General features: G+C 46.0%; 1 protein-coding gene across 2 annotated transcripts in view; it reads left to right on the forward strand.

Moving 5' to 3' along the window:
• The window catches only part of ldah (lipid droplet associated hydrolase), a 59,483-nt gene extending 46,118 nt beyond the window's left edge, over positions 1 to 13,365 (forward strand). For both annotated transcript variants that reach the window (XM_076299389.1, XM_076299388.1), the window contains 2 exons: positions 10,083 to 10,165; positions 13,080 to 13,365. In XM_076299389.1, coding sequence (XP_076155504.1) covers positions 10,083 to 10,165; positions 13,080 to 13,271 — 275 coding nt within the window. In that variant the 3' untranslated portion in view covers positions 13,272 to 13,365. The remainder of the gene's footprint in view (positions 1 to 10,082; positions 10,166 to 13,079) is intronic.
• The last annotated feature ends 1,402 nt before the right edge of the window (positions 13,366 to 14,767 follow it).

The following is a 14,767-nucleotide window of genomic DNA, read 5'->3' on the forward strand; positions in this document are numbered from 1 at the left end:
GGTTCATGCTCACCAGATCTCCTCCTGAGCCAGACAGTTCAGGGAAGCATGAAATCTCTCTTCGTATTAAAGGTCTGTACAGTCTCTACATTAAATGTTTGACGATAGAGCGATTGTTTGTAATCCAGGCACTCTGCTCAGCCAGGAAAGGAGGCGTTTGGAGGACTCTTGGTGGGGATGGGGGTGGATATCTGTCTGCAGTGGCAGCCAAGAGGACATGCATATTTCAGCTGTGCAGATTAGGCCTGCATTTTATTTATCACAGCTCTGTAGTGCGCATCCCTAGCGGTCGCAGCCAGATCGTGGAAGAGATAAGAGGCCAGGGTAATTAATGCCACTCCTTAGGCAGGCAGATCATCTGGGCGCAGCCTCTGTTGAGTTGGACTGCAGGTCGTTGCGCTTCTCTTCTAATTTCTTTCTTTTGTTTTTCTTCTTTTTCTTCTCCTCCCTTGTTCTTCTTTGTCCTCCCTCCATGCGAAACGTGTGCTGTTTTCCTTGTCTGTCGAGGGAGGGGAGATGATTGATGGTGTGATGGCCGAAGAATCTTTGCCAAAGACCTCACTCTGTTTAACTGCAAGAATATTACTAAGAGATTATATTTTTTTCTGGAGGAGGGGGTGTATTTCCAATTTCTCTTTCCATCTCTCTCGAAAGATATCCATTCCCAATTTCACCCATCAACATGGTTTTAATAGTAATTAATAATACCCCTTTTACATTAATTACCTTTTGGGTTTCCCCATTGCATCTATGGAGAACGTCCAAGATGTGTTTTTTTCTTCTTAATTCCATTTTGTTTTGTTCTCACAGAAGAAGACTCAAAACATTTGGAGTTCTTTGCTGCAGTAAGGTTTGATTAAGAAATATTTTCGCATTCTTTGAAAACGCCAGGTGGTACTCATTGTTTTCTCTTTTTGTTCCTCCTTTTATGTCGTTTTTTTTCTCGGCTTTCTTTTTTTCTCCGAGGGTTTTGCACTATTGAGCAGTGGCCTTTGACTACAGAACTGAAAAGCTGCACTCATTCTCTGTCTTATATTACATACAAAATTAATGGTGAGTTGACAGACATAATTAAGAAAACATGTTGCGATTAAATGGAACTTCCTGCGTACATTTCAATATTTATTTTCTCTGAAATACCATCTCTCGTGGAGGATGTTGATACGCTCTCGCTAACTGCCTGTTAAGAGTCCGCTCAGCACCCCCTTTGCTCACGGGTAGATCGCCTTCAAATGAGTGGACGAGTGTTCTTAAAGGGAAAAAAAAGAAATTCAGTTGTCCTCATTCGTCCACTTCCACCAAAACCCCCCCCCCCCCCCCCCCCCCACCCCCAATCCCACCGTGCTCGGGCTGAGCACTTTGGACATCGTTCAGAGATTGTTTCGCTTAACATTTTCTCAGCGCGGTCCTTTTACATTACTCCGCTAGCGTTCACACATGGTTTTACTCCTTCCCCACGACCTTTTCCGCAGTAATTATTCAGAGAATGTACAGTGCAGCATGGGGGCCTGATCCAGCATGGTGTAGCCCACCACCACCACCAGCTGGCCTACTCACGGGGGCGAGCTACGCAGGGCAGGCCATTACTCTCTGTCTGCGCTGTGTTTGATGCGGCCTCCTCGCATCTTAGTCTTGTCGCCCTTATCTCTCGACAGGATCACGAGAGGGAGGGAGAGAGAGCGAGGGGGGGGGGGGGTTGGGGGGAGGGAGAGAGAGAGAAAGAGGGAGAGAGATTATGAAAGAGAGAGATCATGAGAGAGGGAGAGGGAGAGATCATGAGAGATGGAGAGAGAGATCTAGAAAGAGGGAGAGATCATGAGAGAGAGAGAGTATGGAAGCAGTATTAAACTGAAGGTGAGTTCACACTCCCCGCCCTGATGGAGTTGGAGGACTGGAGCAGGAAGGTGGAGGTGGCTGGGTGGGTGGGTGGGGGGGGTTTGTGGAGACTGTATCCCACTGACATGCAGCCTGGCGGGGGAAAGCTGTGGAGCTTCCAGCCTGGCACCTTTGCGTTCTGTGTATGAGTGTGATTTCCCCCCTCCCATCCCCTTGGCTTGAGGCAGCCTGGGGAACTCGTCCAGACACCTGTTTCTGCTTCGAGGAACAACAGCAAGAGCTACACACTTGCTCGCTCACTCGCTCGCTTTCCCTCATTTACAAACGCACGTGTGCTTACATGCACGCACAATCACATGTGTGAACATATTCACATGCATTCGTGTGCATGCACACAAAATGCACATAAATACAATCACACATGATACATTTGTGAATATATACTGACACACACATGGCCGTACATGTGTAAACACCTGACAACACACACAGTCCACTGTGTGTGTACCATATGCTTTGAACGATAGACCAACAAGCCCTGTTTTTTAGCACTTAATGCAGCAGAAGCAGAACGCTTTGATTAGTGCTCCTAAAACATGTATCAGCACTAGGATCAAGTGAAATTGATCTGTTCTGTTCTATTTTTTCCCTTTTTAACATCACTAGTGTGTACGCTCCTTTGTATCGCGAGCTTGGTCTTCGTGCATGGAGCTGTCTACAGCTGGGCCGTTCCTCTTGGTTGCGTTTTTCTGCCATGGTACCCATTGAAGTAGGGATGCAAAAGGTCCTGCCCTGCTCCGTGTGCCTCCGCTAAACGACTTTATGATGTTCCTCCTTTAGCAAATCAACACGGCAGCACAAAACGCTACCACCATTCCCTTTAGCGTTCTGTGTACCCACTCCCTGACCCCCATTTAGCTTGGTCTGGCCTTCTTTCTGGCGCTGACCTTGATGTGTTTACACAAACCCAGGCAGTCTATCGTCCCACACACATGCACAAGTATGCTAGACATTCTGCGGCATTGGGCTTGAGTGCGGTGAAAAGAAAAGCCATGTGTGAGTTTGTTGACAGGCTTGTCTTTCATAATTACCAGACAATGTGCCTGTGTGTTTGTGTGAGCATGTGCCTGTGTGTGTGTTTGTGTGTGTGTGCGTGCGTGTGTGTTTGTGTGTGTGCTTTGAGCTCCCCATTGATGCCTTGCTATTGCATGTACAAACAAGGCTGCAAGTCATCAGCTAAACTGAGCATTATTGGTTCCTACAGGGTTGCCAGTGTTAAGATTTTTTTGTGTGTGTGTGTGTGTTCTCTTTTATATTTTGCTCTAATGTAGTCAAGACAGGAGCAGATCGTTCTCTACCCTCCGAGGCTGTCCAAGGCAGTAAGCCCAGCCTGCGCTCACATGCAAGTCCACCGAGCTGGCGCAGCCCCCTCATAAGATCACCAATGAAGACACGCAGGGCAGGCCTGTAATGAACTGTTGACAAAAACATATTCCCATTATGCCCCGACTCATCTGGGCCCAAGACGCCGGTCCAAGTGTGGAAACCCAGGGTTCTGATCTGGTCAAAGCCCGTCACCGCGAGACCTCCTGGAACGTACCGGCCTACCACGAGCCAATGACTGACTGAGTGATAACTGTTTCAGAAGTCCCCTTGACAGCACGATGATTATCAAAAAGGCCATCGCTCACTATTATCTCATTTCCAAATGGATGCCGAACATCCGTAGCTTTCACCGACAATCGCCCAACCAAACCAGCGGTGAGCCGCAATTTACGACACAATAATGTCACTGTTGTTCTGAAATTTGGCAACAATTGGCCACCACTAGCCAATTTTGAACAAAACTCTGCTGTTCCACATCTGTGGTAGACCATGATGGACTTGATAAGATGATGGCCAAATAATAGCTAACACTAGCAGGCCAAATATGTTTAGTGGGTGGGAGGAGGGAGGGAAGGGGGGGTAGGTAGGGAGTTTTATACCACCATACGACAAGCACATTCTCTTTGTAAAACTCCCAAGCCAACTTGTCTGTCTGTCAGCAGTGGCTCTCACCTTTTTGGGGAGACCTGCGAGCATCTGTCTGTGTGGACCCCTAGAGAGAGAGAGAGTGGCGGCTCACGCAGCGCAGCGCAGCACAGGGCCCAGGAGCAGCCAAGCTCCCGCAGGACGTCTCCTCCACGGGCGCGTGGGGAGAGGCATATGGGCGAGCAGCTGCAGACAGCGCTGGTTGCACAATAAGTAACCAGATAGCCCATAAAAGAAAGAAACACAGACACACACATCAACATTGCAGTAGGAGACCTAAGTTAAATGCAGAGCTTTCGCCATTTAACAATCTTTGATTGTTGTTACTATTTCTATACAGTAAGTATTGGTGTGATTATATAGTAGTTTAGAATTAAATATGTTTTATCATTTCTGTAGTGATTTTAGTTGACTTGGATAGAGTCAGTACTAGTTGTGAATGTTATAACTACAGCCGATACATAAAAGAATAGAGACTCTTAAATTCAGTCATGCCGTTACTTAACAAATACCTTTTGGTTTAGCGTATACTGCATTTGTTTGCCATATTGGACAGCCATATTTTTGTTTTGCTTGAGCATCTACAGTACAAAAGGTACAGTGACCAAAGCACGCAACGGTTGTATAAAAATCAGACCACTCAATTCAATACCTCTCTGGAAAAACACTAGAGGGGATAAAATCATCAAAAGAAAGCAGATATAATGATTGAAATATGGTCGCTATTGAGGAGTCATTTTTAGAATGTCATATCAAAGTTGACCACACAAATTCCTGATTTAGCAGACACACACAGACCACTCTTTCCTCTTTGATTCTTCCCCCGTGAGTATAGTGGAGAATATTGGACTGTTGTCTGTGCATGACCTCATATCTGGGGGCAAGGTGTTTGTTTAGGTATGTTTTATGCCTTTGTGTCTTTTTCAGGGATTTTTATTGGCCCACAAAGCACCCTGGCACAGAATAGACCCCGCTACAAAATGGCATACATCGAGAGAGAGAAAGAGAGAGAGAGAGAGAGAGAGAGAGAGAGGAAGATAATAATGCACTTAAACCTACAGCTTAGTTCAAAACAGCATGACCCCCCCAATATGACACAGCAAACGTTTGACATCACCAGCTGTAGATTTGTCATTAGTGGATCAGCTGTCGTCGCCCAAAGAGGGCTCACGTTGACCGATGGAGTCGACACCTCTCTCCGCACCTCTCACAGCATTAGCGCAGGACTCTGCTATTGTGGACAGCTTGTTTTCAGCATGGAAGGACCGCGAGGGAGGAGGGGCCACCCACCATGCGCCACAAACAGAGGAAAAGAGACTTTGGGATCTTATTGTGGCTGACTGCGGGCTCCTTTGCGGAGGCATGTGTTATTGAAATGAACAAACATAACTGTCTCATTAATCGGCCCTTCCTTCGCTAACATAAAGGCTAAATGGAAACACATTAACACATTGTTGGGGGATGAGCAATAATGGAAGGACTGGCTTCATTTAAAGACACTTTATTGTCTGGTCACCTTGGAACTCAGGGTGGCAGTGCCACTCCAGCTATTTTCCTATTCCCCACGCTTGGCATATTTCAACCCAATAGTAACTTTCCCATCAATATATTTCCACACTTTTACAGGCATTGACTCAGAGTGCAGAGGTCTATGATGTGTAGTCACAGTTTTTCCAAGCTTAAATACATGTTTGGTCAGAAAATAAAAAAAAAATCAAGGAAGCTATTATAACGTCCAATTGCAAGTCATCGTGTCCGCAGTTCAAAGTCCGATTATTGTGAGTGTGTGTGTGTGTGTGTCGGTGTGTGTGTGTGACCCAGTAGCAGACCTGCCCTGTGAGTGATCCTGGCCTGATCCTTCTTGCAACTTCTTGGGCTTTCAAGTAGCTCAGACGGTAGAAGAGGAGAGCCCAGTGCATGGTAGCTCAGACAGTAGAAGAGGAGAGCCCAGTGCATGGTAGCTCAGACGGTAGAAGAGGAGAGCCCAGTGCATGGCACTCGCTGATCCCCTGCTCCCCCCCCTCCCCCCTCTCCACTGTGCCTTCTGTCAACAGCTAACCAGGCACATGTGTGAGGAGGTGTAAATTGCGTTGGAATGCCTTGCCCTGCTCGCCCTCCATACCCCCCCCCCCCCACACACACACACACACACACACACACACACACGCACACACACACCACTCTCTTCCACCACTACCCCCCCCCCAACCCCCCCTGCAAGATAAGTGATACAGACCAGTGGATTTCTCAGAATCAAGCAGCCCTGTTGGATTGTGCAGCCTGGCTTCAGGATGTGCCTCTCCTCTGTTCTACTCACGCACTGGTGTCCGCCGCCTTCACTCTTGCCCTCGAAATTGACTAGCAGGTTTCTCTTGCTTGCTCATGACTGTCCCCTACAGGTGAAGGTCTTATGACCCGGGTCGAACTCGAACGCAAGTCCCCATGGGCACTTGGACCCCAATGTGGTACTGATGCTGTAGCCAGTTGCGCCACACCGCCCCCGAATGCCTTTTTTTTACTGGAACCCATCATAGAAAACTCACTGTTGTTTTCAATCTCTCACTCCTACATGGATGACTATGAATTTGCCCTGTGCCACCCCTGTCCCCACCCCTGCCCCCAACTCTGACTAATTTGGGGTGTGATCTACAGTCATGAGAAGTAGACCAGAAGGACTCTTGTGTCATAGCGTTAAAGTTAGACATAGGGGCCTCATTCATACCCTTTTCAAGACCCGTTTCTAGTATTACTCAGTGAGAGAAATGATATGTGGTCATTTCTGATAGTGTTCTCTATGTCAGTAATTGTATGGCTTTCACATCACATAGGGCTTTGGAAGACACATACATTTGTGTTATTGTGTGCGGTTTACTTGAAATAGAGTGTGTGCATTTTAGGCCATAAGGTGTGTGTGTGTGTGCGTGTGTGTGTGTGTGTGTGTGTGTGTGTGTGATTCGTGTGTGTGTGTGATTCGTGTTAAGGGGCTGAAAATGAGGTAAATGGGTTTCTGTCTGTGATATTTGTGCTTGTTATGGTTGTTATGGGCCATGCTGGCTTTAGCTCTCCTGACTTTACCCTTGAATGCTATCAGACCCTAAAAATCAGGTGTATGTGTGTCCAAAAAACCACTGAGACCAGTGTGTGTGTGTATGTGAGTGTGCTTTGTCACTGTAGATAGGTGTTTGCAAGCACTAAAATAAAGAGAGTAGTGTTGCATGTTGCACACCATTTTTTGTTTCTCGAAATACAAACACACCAGACACACACACACACACACACATGCACACACAAACAGATACACACACACACACATACAGAGTTTACAGACACACACAACACACACACGCGCAATGGGCACTTTAGTGATGGCCACTGCATGAATCCCTCCTGGCCCCCATCAGATGTCTAAAGGGTCACTCAGCTTGGCTAGCGTGCAGTTGTGTCCATGTAATTTGGCTTTGTCTTTGCTGGAGAACAGCCTCACACACACATGCACACACACACGCTAGAGTAGCTAGCCAGCCAAACCCAGTCAGGTAGCAGAAAAACGAAACCATGCGGCGCTCAGACTGCACACACACACAGAGATGCAAGATGAGACAATGCCGGGGAATTTGTGTCTTGTTATTGTGTGTGTGTGTGTGTGTGTGTGTGTGTGTGTGTGTGTGTGTGTGTGTGTGTGAGAGAGAGAGAGAGAGAGGGAGAGACTAACTGCTTTCAGGATTCTCCAACCTTCTCTCCTCCTCCATCACACCATTAAAGTGGCGTGTCACACTTGTGGCGATGTGGGGATGGCGATTACTAGGAATCCATGTTTCGGTAGTGCTGTGACTCATTTACATCAAGAGAAAACAGAACTTCTGTTGATTATCAGTAAACTCCATATTGTGTGTGTGTGACTCACATCTGTAGAGTTTCCATTTTCATAGCAGTCTTTGACCTCTACATATACACATACATACACACACACACACACACACACACGCATACATACACATACACAGTCACATACACGTGCACACACACACACACACATGCCACATTTAGACATCTAGACTTATGTACATATGGCCATACAAAGCCCATATTCATGCAGTTGGCTCTGCTGTAAATCACTGATCCAATGCCAAGCTCCTTACCCCACCACAATTACCCAGTTCTCCAGAGAGCGCCGTGCCACTGAACTCTCCGCCACAGTCTCAGAAGAAGTGGGAAACTACCTGAAAGGATTAACAGCGCCGTGATATATGACGGACCCTCCCTCTGTTTTTACACGCTCGTGGCCCTCGCAGTTTAAATCTTCACGTTTCTCACTTCACCACCTCTAGGGTTGTAAAAGCTGGGGATTTTTTTTTTCTCTGACTTCTCTTTGTTCCTCTCCGTTCTTTTGACATCCAACCTTTTTGAACAGCCGCCTTGCAGCTACGTAGCACCACACAACGCACAGATTATGATTAATTTACGGAAGGGGGGTCTGACCTGGATGTGCAAGATCACCCTTGCTTCCTTTCCAGGCCAACCCCACAAAGCCGGTAATCTGAGGACCCCCATCCCACCCCCGACACCCACTCTCTCTCTCTCTCTTCTTTTTTCTCCCTCTCACCCTCTCTCCCTCCCTGCTCTTCACCTCCTGGGAAAACTATGTTAACAACTCCCGACTGGAGCTAGAAGATGGACCAGACTAGAGCAGAGCAGACCACAGCGGACCCGACCCGATCAGGGAGGACAGTATAATATGCAGACCATACAGAGCGGAATGTGAGGCTACGGTGGTGAATGATGAGACCCTCGCATCCAGCCCGCTTTTTGGCTCGGAGCGAAAGGTTTTTCCCGGGGATGTTTCTGGGGTCATCTTGTCACGAGCCCCATAGATGTGGGCCGTGTGCCTTAGGCAGCTCAGGGGGATTCTGCCTTATGTTCAGGCTGCCGCAGAGAAAGTGGAAATGGCAGCAAGCTATGTTCTCTCGTGCACAGGAGGGGGGAAAATGGGGCTCGAAAAATGTGTGCATCCGTTAATGGTTTTAATAAAAAAAAAAAAAAAGAACATACTGTGATCTGACGGAACGTAGGATCAAAGGAATCACAAGGCTACTCTGGGGAGGGACGTTTTTCTTTGTGTTTTCACCTTTTTTTCTGTTCTGTTTGCTTTTACAGTTTGTTGTGAACCATTAATTCCAAATTCAAAGATCTCGGCCGTGTTCGTGTCCTAGTCTTGTTGTTTTAATCGAGCGCTTGCCAGATGTAGCAGGTCATGGTGTCAGACCAGGGTTATATGCGGGGGAAAACAACTCCAAAGCTGAGAGATACAGTATCTTTTCCTGTTGTTTCAGACATATTCTGATTTTAATGACCAATTCAAGCACACAGAAATGCAACAGATATTCAAAGCTCCCGACGAGGATGATCACTAAATTCCCTGGACTCAAAGTACTGGAAAACAATTAACTATTTAATTATTTAAGTTGGACAATAAGTTCAATCATTGAATTGGACCACCAAAGGGTTGTAGAGTTTTGTACTGCTGCGTGTATCTGAGTCATTGAAATGTAGAGAAATACGTAGAGTCGTCTCAAGTGCTTCTTGTCACGGCAAATATTATTTTAATGTTACAGTCAAGACATCATCGCTGAGTCTTAGTCTAATGACCAATGTAGTCTTCTCTATATCCGAATATTAGTCACTTCAAGTGGACCAAATCCCAGTGAGAATGCCTTTAATCCTGTTGTCTCAGGCCAGTCAGGCATCTATGAGGTAGTCTGACATGTCTTGACATTTTCATATTTCTCTGACATTATTACATTTCTCTCCCATCTAAAAACATTTATCCCAGAACTGCTGCAGATGCTATAATTTAGCGCAAAACCCAACAGCAATGTTTGGAGAACAGCATGGATGTCATTATTCTAATTTCTGGTTAACTTACTGGCGTCGGTATAAGAGAGTTAGAGTTGATTGGGAACATTGGTGGGAACCGATAATGGCCAATTGCTCAAGCTAAGAAAGGGCTCATAGTGTTCTCCAGTCAGGCCTCAAAAGGGGTGACAAGGAGAGTAATGGTTGGCAGAGTGCGTGGGGTGTGGAGACACTGGCCAGACGGACGGGGTGGCCCACATCTGGACACAAAGCTGGCCAGGGGGAAGATGCGGTGGGAGATGTTACTGTAGTTGATTGTGGAATTGTGGATTGTGGAACTGTTGTTTTGTGTTTGTCTTCAGCTAACGCCATGTATATGGGCAGCCAGGAGATGAGGATGGTCCTGGAGAGGGAAAACGCAACTATCCGGCAAAACCTGAACAAGGTAACAAACGCTCTCCACACATTTGGGATTGCCGTCATGCTTTTGAAGCTATTTTTAATGTAATTTATTGTTTAGCCCTCTTACGCTTGTGGCATTCAATCTAGTAGGCCACTGGATCAGGTGATTTAAAAAACAAAGTATAGTCTGCCTACCTCTCTTACCCCATACACACATCCTTATATGTTCTTGGACTTTGCAACCTCGGACGCTTATCTGTCCTCACCGAAGCAAGCGTGTAGATGCACACCAGACACGGAAGGCATGGAAACCAACGCTGGCATTTACAAAGGCCAGATATACACACACACACACACACACATGCACATATACACGCACATACACACTCACATACATACACAGCAAGTTGAGGGAAATCCCAAACCGGAAAAGGCCCTAAAGTTGCCCCTAAAAAGGAGCGAGTGCTGTCGGTGTGCATACCCGCCGTGATCAAAGGCAACTTGCCACTCACTGAAGATGTTCCAGCGGAGGCGGCGACCCCACTGACCCCTCCAGCAGGAGCAGATAACGAGCCAGGGGCTAAGTCAGGGGAGGCCCAGCGTCTCCGACAGCTCCATGTGAAGGGTCTATATCACACACACATATGCGTACAGACACACGCACACACACACACACACACACACACACACACACACACACACACACACACACACACACACACACACACACACACACACACCACACACCCTCTCTAACTGCACAAGCTTTCCCTGGCGTTCTACTTTGTCTGAGACAAGTTTTGTGTAATGCATGGAAGCGCCGAACCCTTTGCTCTGTCTTTCTCTCGCCGTGGTGTGCGTGGACGCCCTGTCTCTGATGCTAAGCAGAGACCACGTGCACAGGCAGGGGAAAGGGCGGAGAGAGGGTGTTGGTGGGGGCAGCTGTTGATGGCCTGTTGACTTGATCTGTTGTCGCTTAAAAAGGTGATAGCATGGCAGTCTTTTCCCATTGATGCGTGCCGTCGCCCTGGCTAGCTTCACCCGTCAGGGCAAGACTCTTGGGGGGGGGGGGGGGTCACTCGTTACCAGGAGATGAGGAGGGAGGGGAAGCAAAAGCAGAGTGAAATAGACCAGATAGCTGCCAAAACATGAGAAATATGGGTTTGGTTTGCAGACTTGGCAGCAGGGCAGGCTGGGCTCTCTGCTCATGTAATCTTGTATATGTTTACCATGATCCATGTGGCCCTGGGAGCCATGTGGAGGTGTTGATTGTTATATAAACAGCCTCTTCCCACAGCCACCTGTTAGGAACTGCTGTGACTGCACAGCCTTACACCAGGGGGATCGCTGGAGTCATCGTTTTGCTTTACAGTGCACAATGCAGTACGCTAGCAATCAAAGACATTCACAGGCTTATTTCCTGTTTACATTTTTAACAGTATTTAGACGGATGAAATGGATTTGACTGTTGAATCTCATCCTGACGTCTTGTTTAACTGGACTGTGATTTTGGAATTGTCTGACTTTCACACATGAACACTGATACCTAATCAGCTTGGATATCAGGACATTAATCATAAAGATAGACTTGCCACCGCGGAGTACAGCTATAAGCCTGCAGGCCATGGAAGAGCATAGCATTCTCTCAAAGCCTAATCTGGGGGTCGTTTCCAGAAAGCATCGTTTGCTAACTTGCGTCGCAACCTCGGTAGTACGCTCCATCGTTCTTGGATTTGGTGTTTCTAGAAAGGGTAGTTCGAACTCTCAATCGCAAACAAGGACGCAAAGTTTGGTCGTTTGAACTACTGCCCCTAGGCAGTCGCACTTGTGTCGTTCCTTGGTAGTTCCTGTTGGTGTCCGGAGCGCCTAACCAAAAATCACAACCGCCTAACCAAAATTTGCGAAGTGGATGTTTATCTCGTGACTCAATGATTGATCGATCTATCCTGTAGCTTAATTCTGATTAAGACACTGCTCCTCTACTGGGCTCATTCTTGCTATTTATGTTAATTAAAGTATTGCCTTGATTTTAGTATTATAATCTTCACAGTCCCTAACAGCAGCAGTGTTAAATGGTGTAGTGGCTAAATCAGATGACTTATTATCCCAACGTTGTAGGTTCGATTTTCTTATGATGTGAGATTGTCCTCTTGCTTCTCGCTACCTGCAGATGAACTAGTGTGACATGTAGATTCAATTGTTTTTGACTGATGTATTGTACCTATGGTCTCTCGATGTAGAGTAACTATATACATAAATATGTATGGTCAAAACCTATTGTTGTGTCTCGTAGGCCTACTTTTACTCAGAGATGAAAAGAAGAGATAGGATGCGAACTCCGGCCGAGCGCGCAGTGCACCAACGCGCTGCCGTTAAGCCACGAGACAGTTAATAACCCTATGGGATACCCAGGTATTTGTCCAGGCTATATATTTTTTCCAACACAGATATATAACACAAATAATGACTCATATTGGTCTGCTTAAGTTAACTGTTTTCTATGCTTGCAATAGGTTTAGGTTTTGGCTGATGGCAATGACAATACCAGCATTAATCACTCGGTTTAGATTAGAAACATGTCGACATAGGCCGTGACAGAACATTTCTAGGGGGTGGGGTATTACACGTTGCCACTGTTTCCACCAATGATATGTATCGCTGCATCATCAACAACGTTGTTGGAACTATGGTGTTCGAACGTCGGAGGTAGCGAATTGCGACACAGGTACGATGCTTTCTGGAAACAGGTGTAACAGTGTCGTTGTTTGGTCGCAAGTTGCGTCGTACCATGGTGGTTGAGCAACGTCGTTGCTAACTTTTCTAGAAATGACCCCCTGGTTAGGAGTTTAAATCACTGGGATCCCAATTGGATCTCCAGTTTAGCATGTGCTTTTTTCCTTCTCTTTTCCCAGCAAGCCCTCTGCTATACCTTTAATCCTGTCCTGTCTACCCTCTAGCTTATATTCTACTACGGAGCGACTGACCACTGGTGCCCGGTGCAGTATTACCACGATATAAAAAGAGACTTTCCCACTGGAGACATCCGCCTGTGTGAGAACGGACTTCGTCACGCATTTGTTCTGGATGCGGGGAAACAAATGGCAGACATGGTCACTGACTGGCTCCATACTGACCTCAAGGACCTATAGCGTTGCTGTGGCCATTATAGGACATTCTATTCAACAATGCTTTTAGATAGATCTTTTTTGTGCTATCACTGAATATTACAAAGTAGGGCTGCACGATATTAGGAAAACATGCGATATGCGATAACATTATTGAGTACTGCGATAACGATATAACTTGCGATATTTAAATATTTAATGTTTTTCTCCATTCTACTTGCTGCTAACATAGACTGAAGGGTGGGGGGTAAATGTATAATTACAGAAATAAATGTATAATTTTCTACATAAACAATATAAAATATACTGCTCAAAAATTAAGGGGACACTTTAATCATACACTGGATTGGTGCTGACACTGTTTGATTCTGAGCAGAGGAAAACTTTTAAGGCGAGTGTTTTATTTTGCAAGAACTGTCAGACATTCTGTGAATGTAGTTTGAGAATGGAGAGAAGGGTGGAAGGTTTCAAAAAATTGGTTTGAACAATTGTGGAAAACTGTAAGTGTTCCTTTAATTTTTTGAGCAGTATATTATGTAGCCTAGGTGGACAAGATACCCACTGACTAGGCTATCGAAGTTGTGTGGAAGATGTGCTCCAAGAAAATCCTCGTAAAAGACGGATAGACAGCCAATCTGAATACTTGCGCACCAACCAGCGGAATATTCCACATTGCCAGCCTTCGCTAGGCCTAGCAAAAAAGCTACTGTACTTAAGCTATATCGCGGCGGTCACTCATCTAAAATCTTAAGTATCCCAGTCTGTAACCTCATACGCTGCGCATCCCACGTTATTAGGCTACCGGCATGCCGACTACGAGGGCAGCGGAAAGTGAAAGTAAGTGGCTGCGATCACACAGTCCAGGCTAACAAAGTAGGCTAAACAACTTTTACAAATAACGAATCCTGATTACCTCTCTGCTGCTGTCTGGGGCTTTTGCTAAATGCAAATTATGAAATACAAGCCTTACAGTGAAAGACAGATAGGCTATCTTCTGATCCTATAACAACAACGAAAGAAATTGTTTATTTGAACACGGTGGAGAACGCATTTGGCGCTGTGTTTGTAATAAGTCGGCCTTCATAAAACCAAAATATTTCCCTATAACAGGCATGTTTTTCCTTTTAGTCACCAATTCCTCTTCACCTAAGTGTAGCCTACCTCGCTTGACTCACTGTCTTCAGCCATCACGACTTAGCTCCTGCCTCAACACCTAAAACACCACACACCTAAACTGGTGGGGGACGGGCTTCTAGGGCTGGATGACAGTATCGGTTTGGTAAAATATGTTGACATTCAGAATGTGAATACACCATAGACTGTATGGAATGCGTGCGGCACAGAAAATGTATCAAAATGTATCGAAAATTAAGTAATCTTTGCGGTATGTCCATCGCAAGCGTTGATATCGCGATAACGATAGATTTTAGATATATCGTGCAGCCCTATTACAAAGCTCTTGTTACATTGTAATTATACCATCAAATACAGTATAACATGCCAGCAACACTTTGATACTG

The sequence above is a fragment of the Alosa pseudoharengus genome, unplaced genomic scaffold, assembly GCF_046254945.1.
Source record: "Alosa pseudoharengus isolate Yale_2024_CS ecotype anadromous, Long Island Sound unplaced genomic scaffold, YU_APseudo_1.1 YU_APseudo_1.1_scf_22, whole genome shotgun sequence".
NCBI lineage: Eukaryota > Metazoa > Chordata > Actinopteri > Clupeiformes > Clupeidae > Alosa > Alosa pseudoharengus.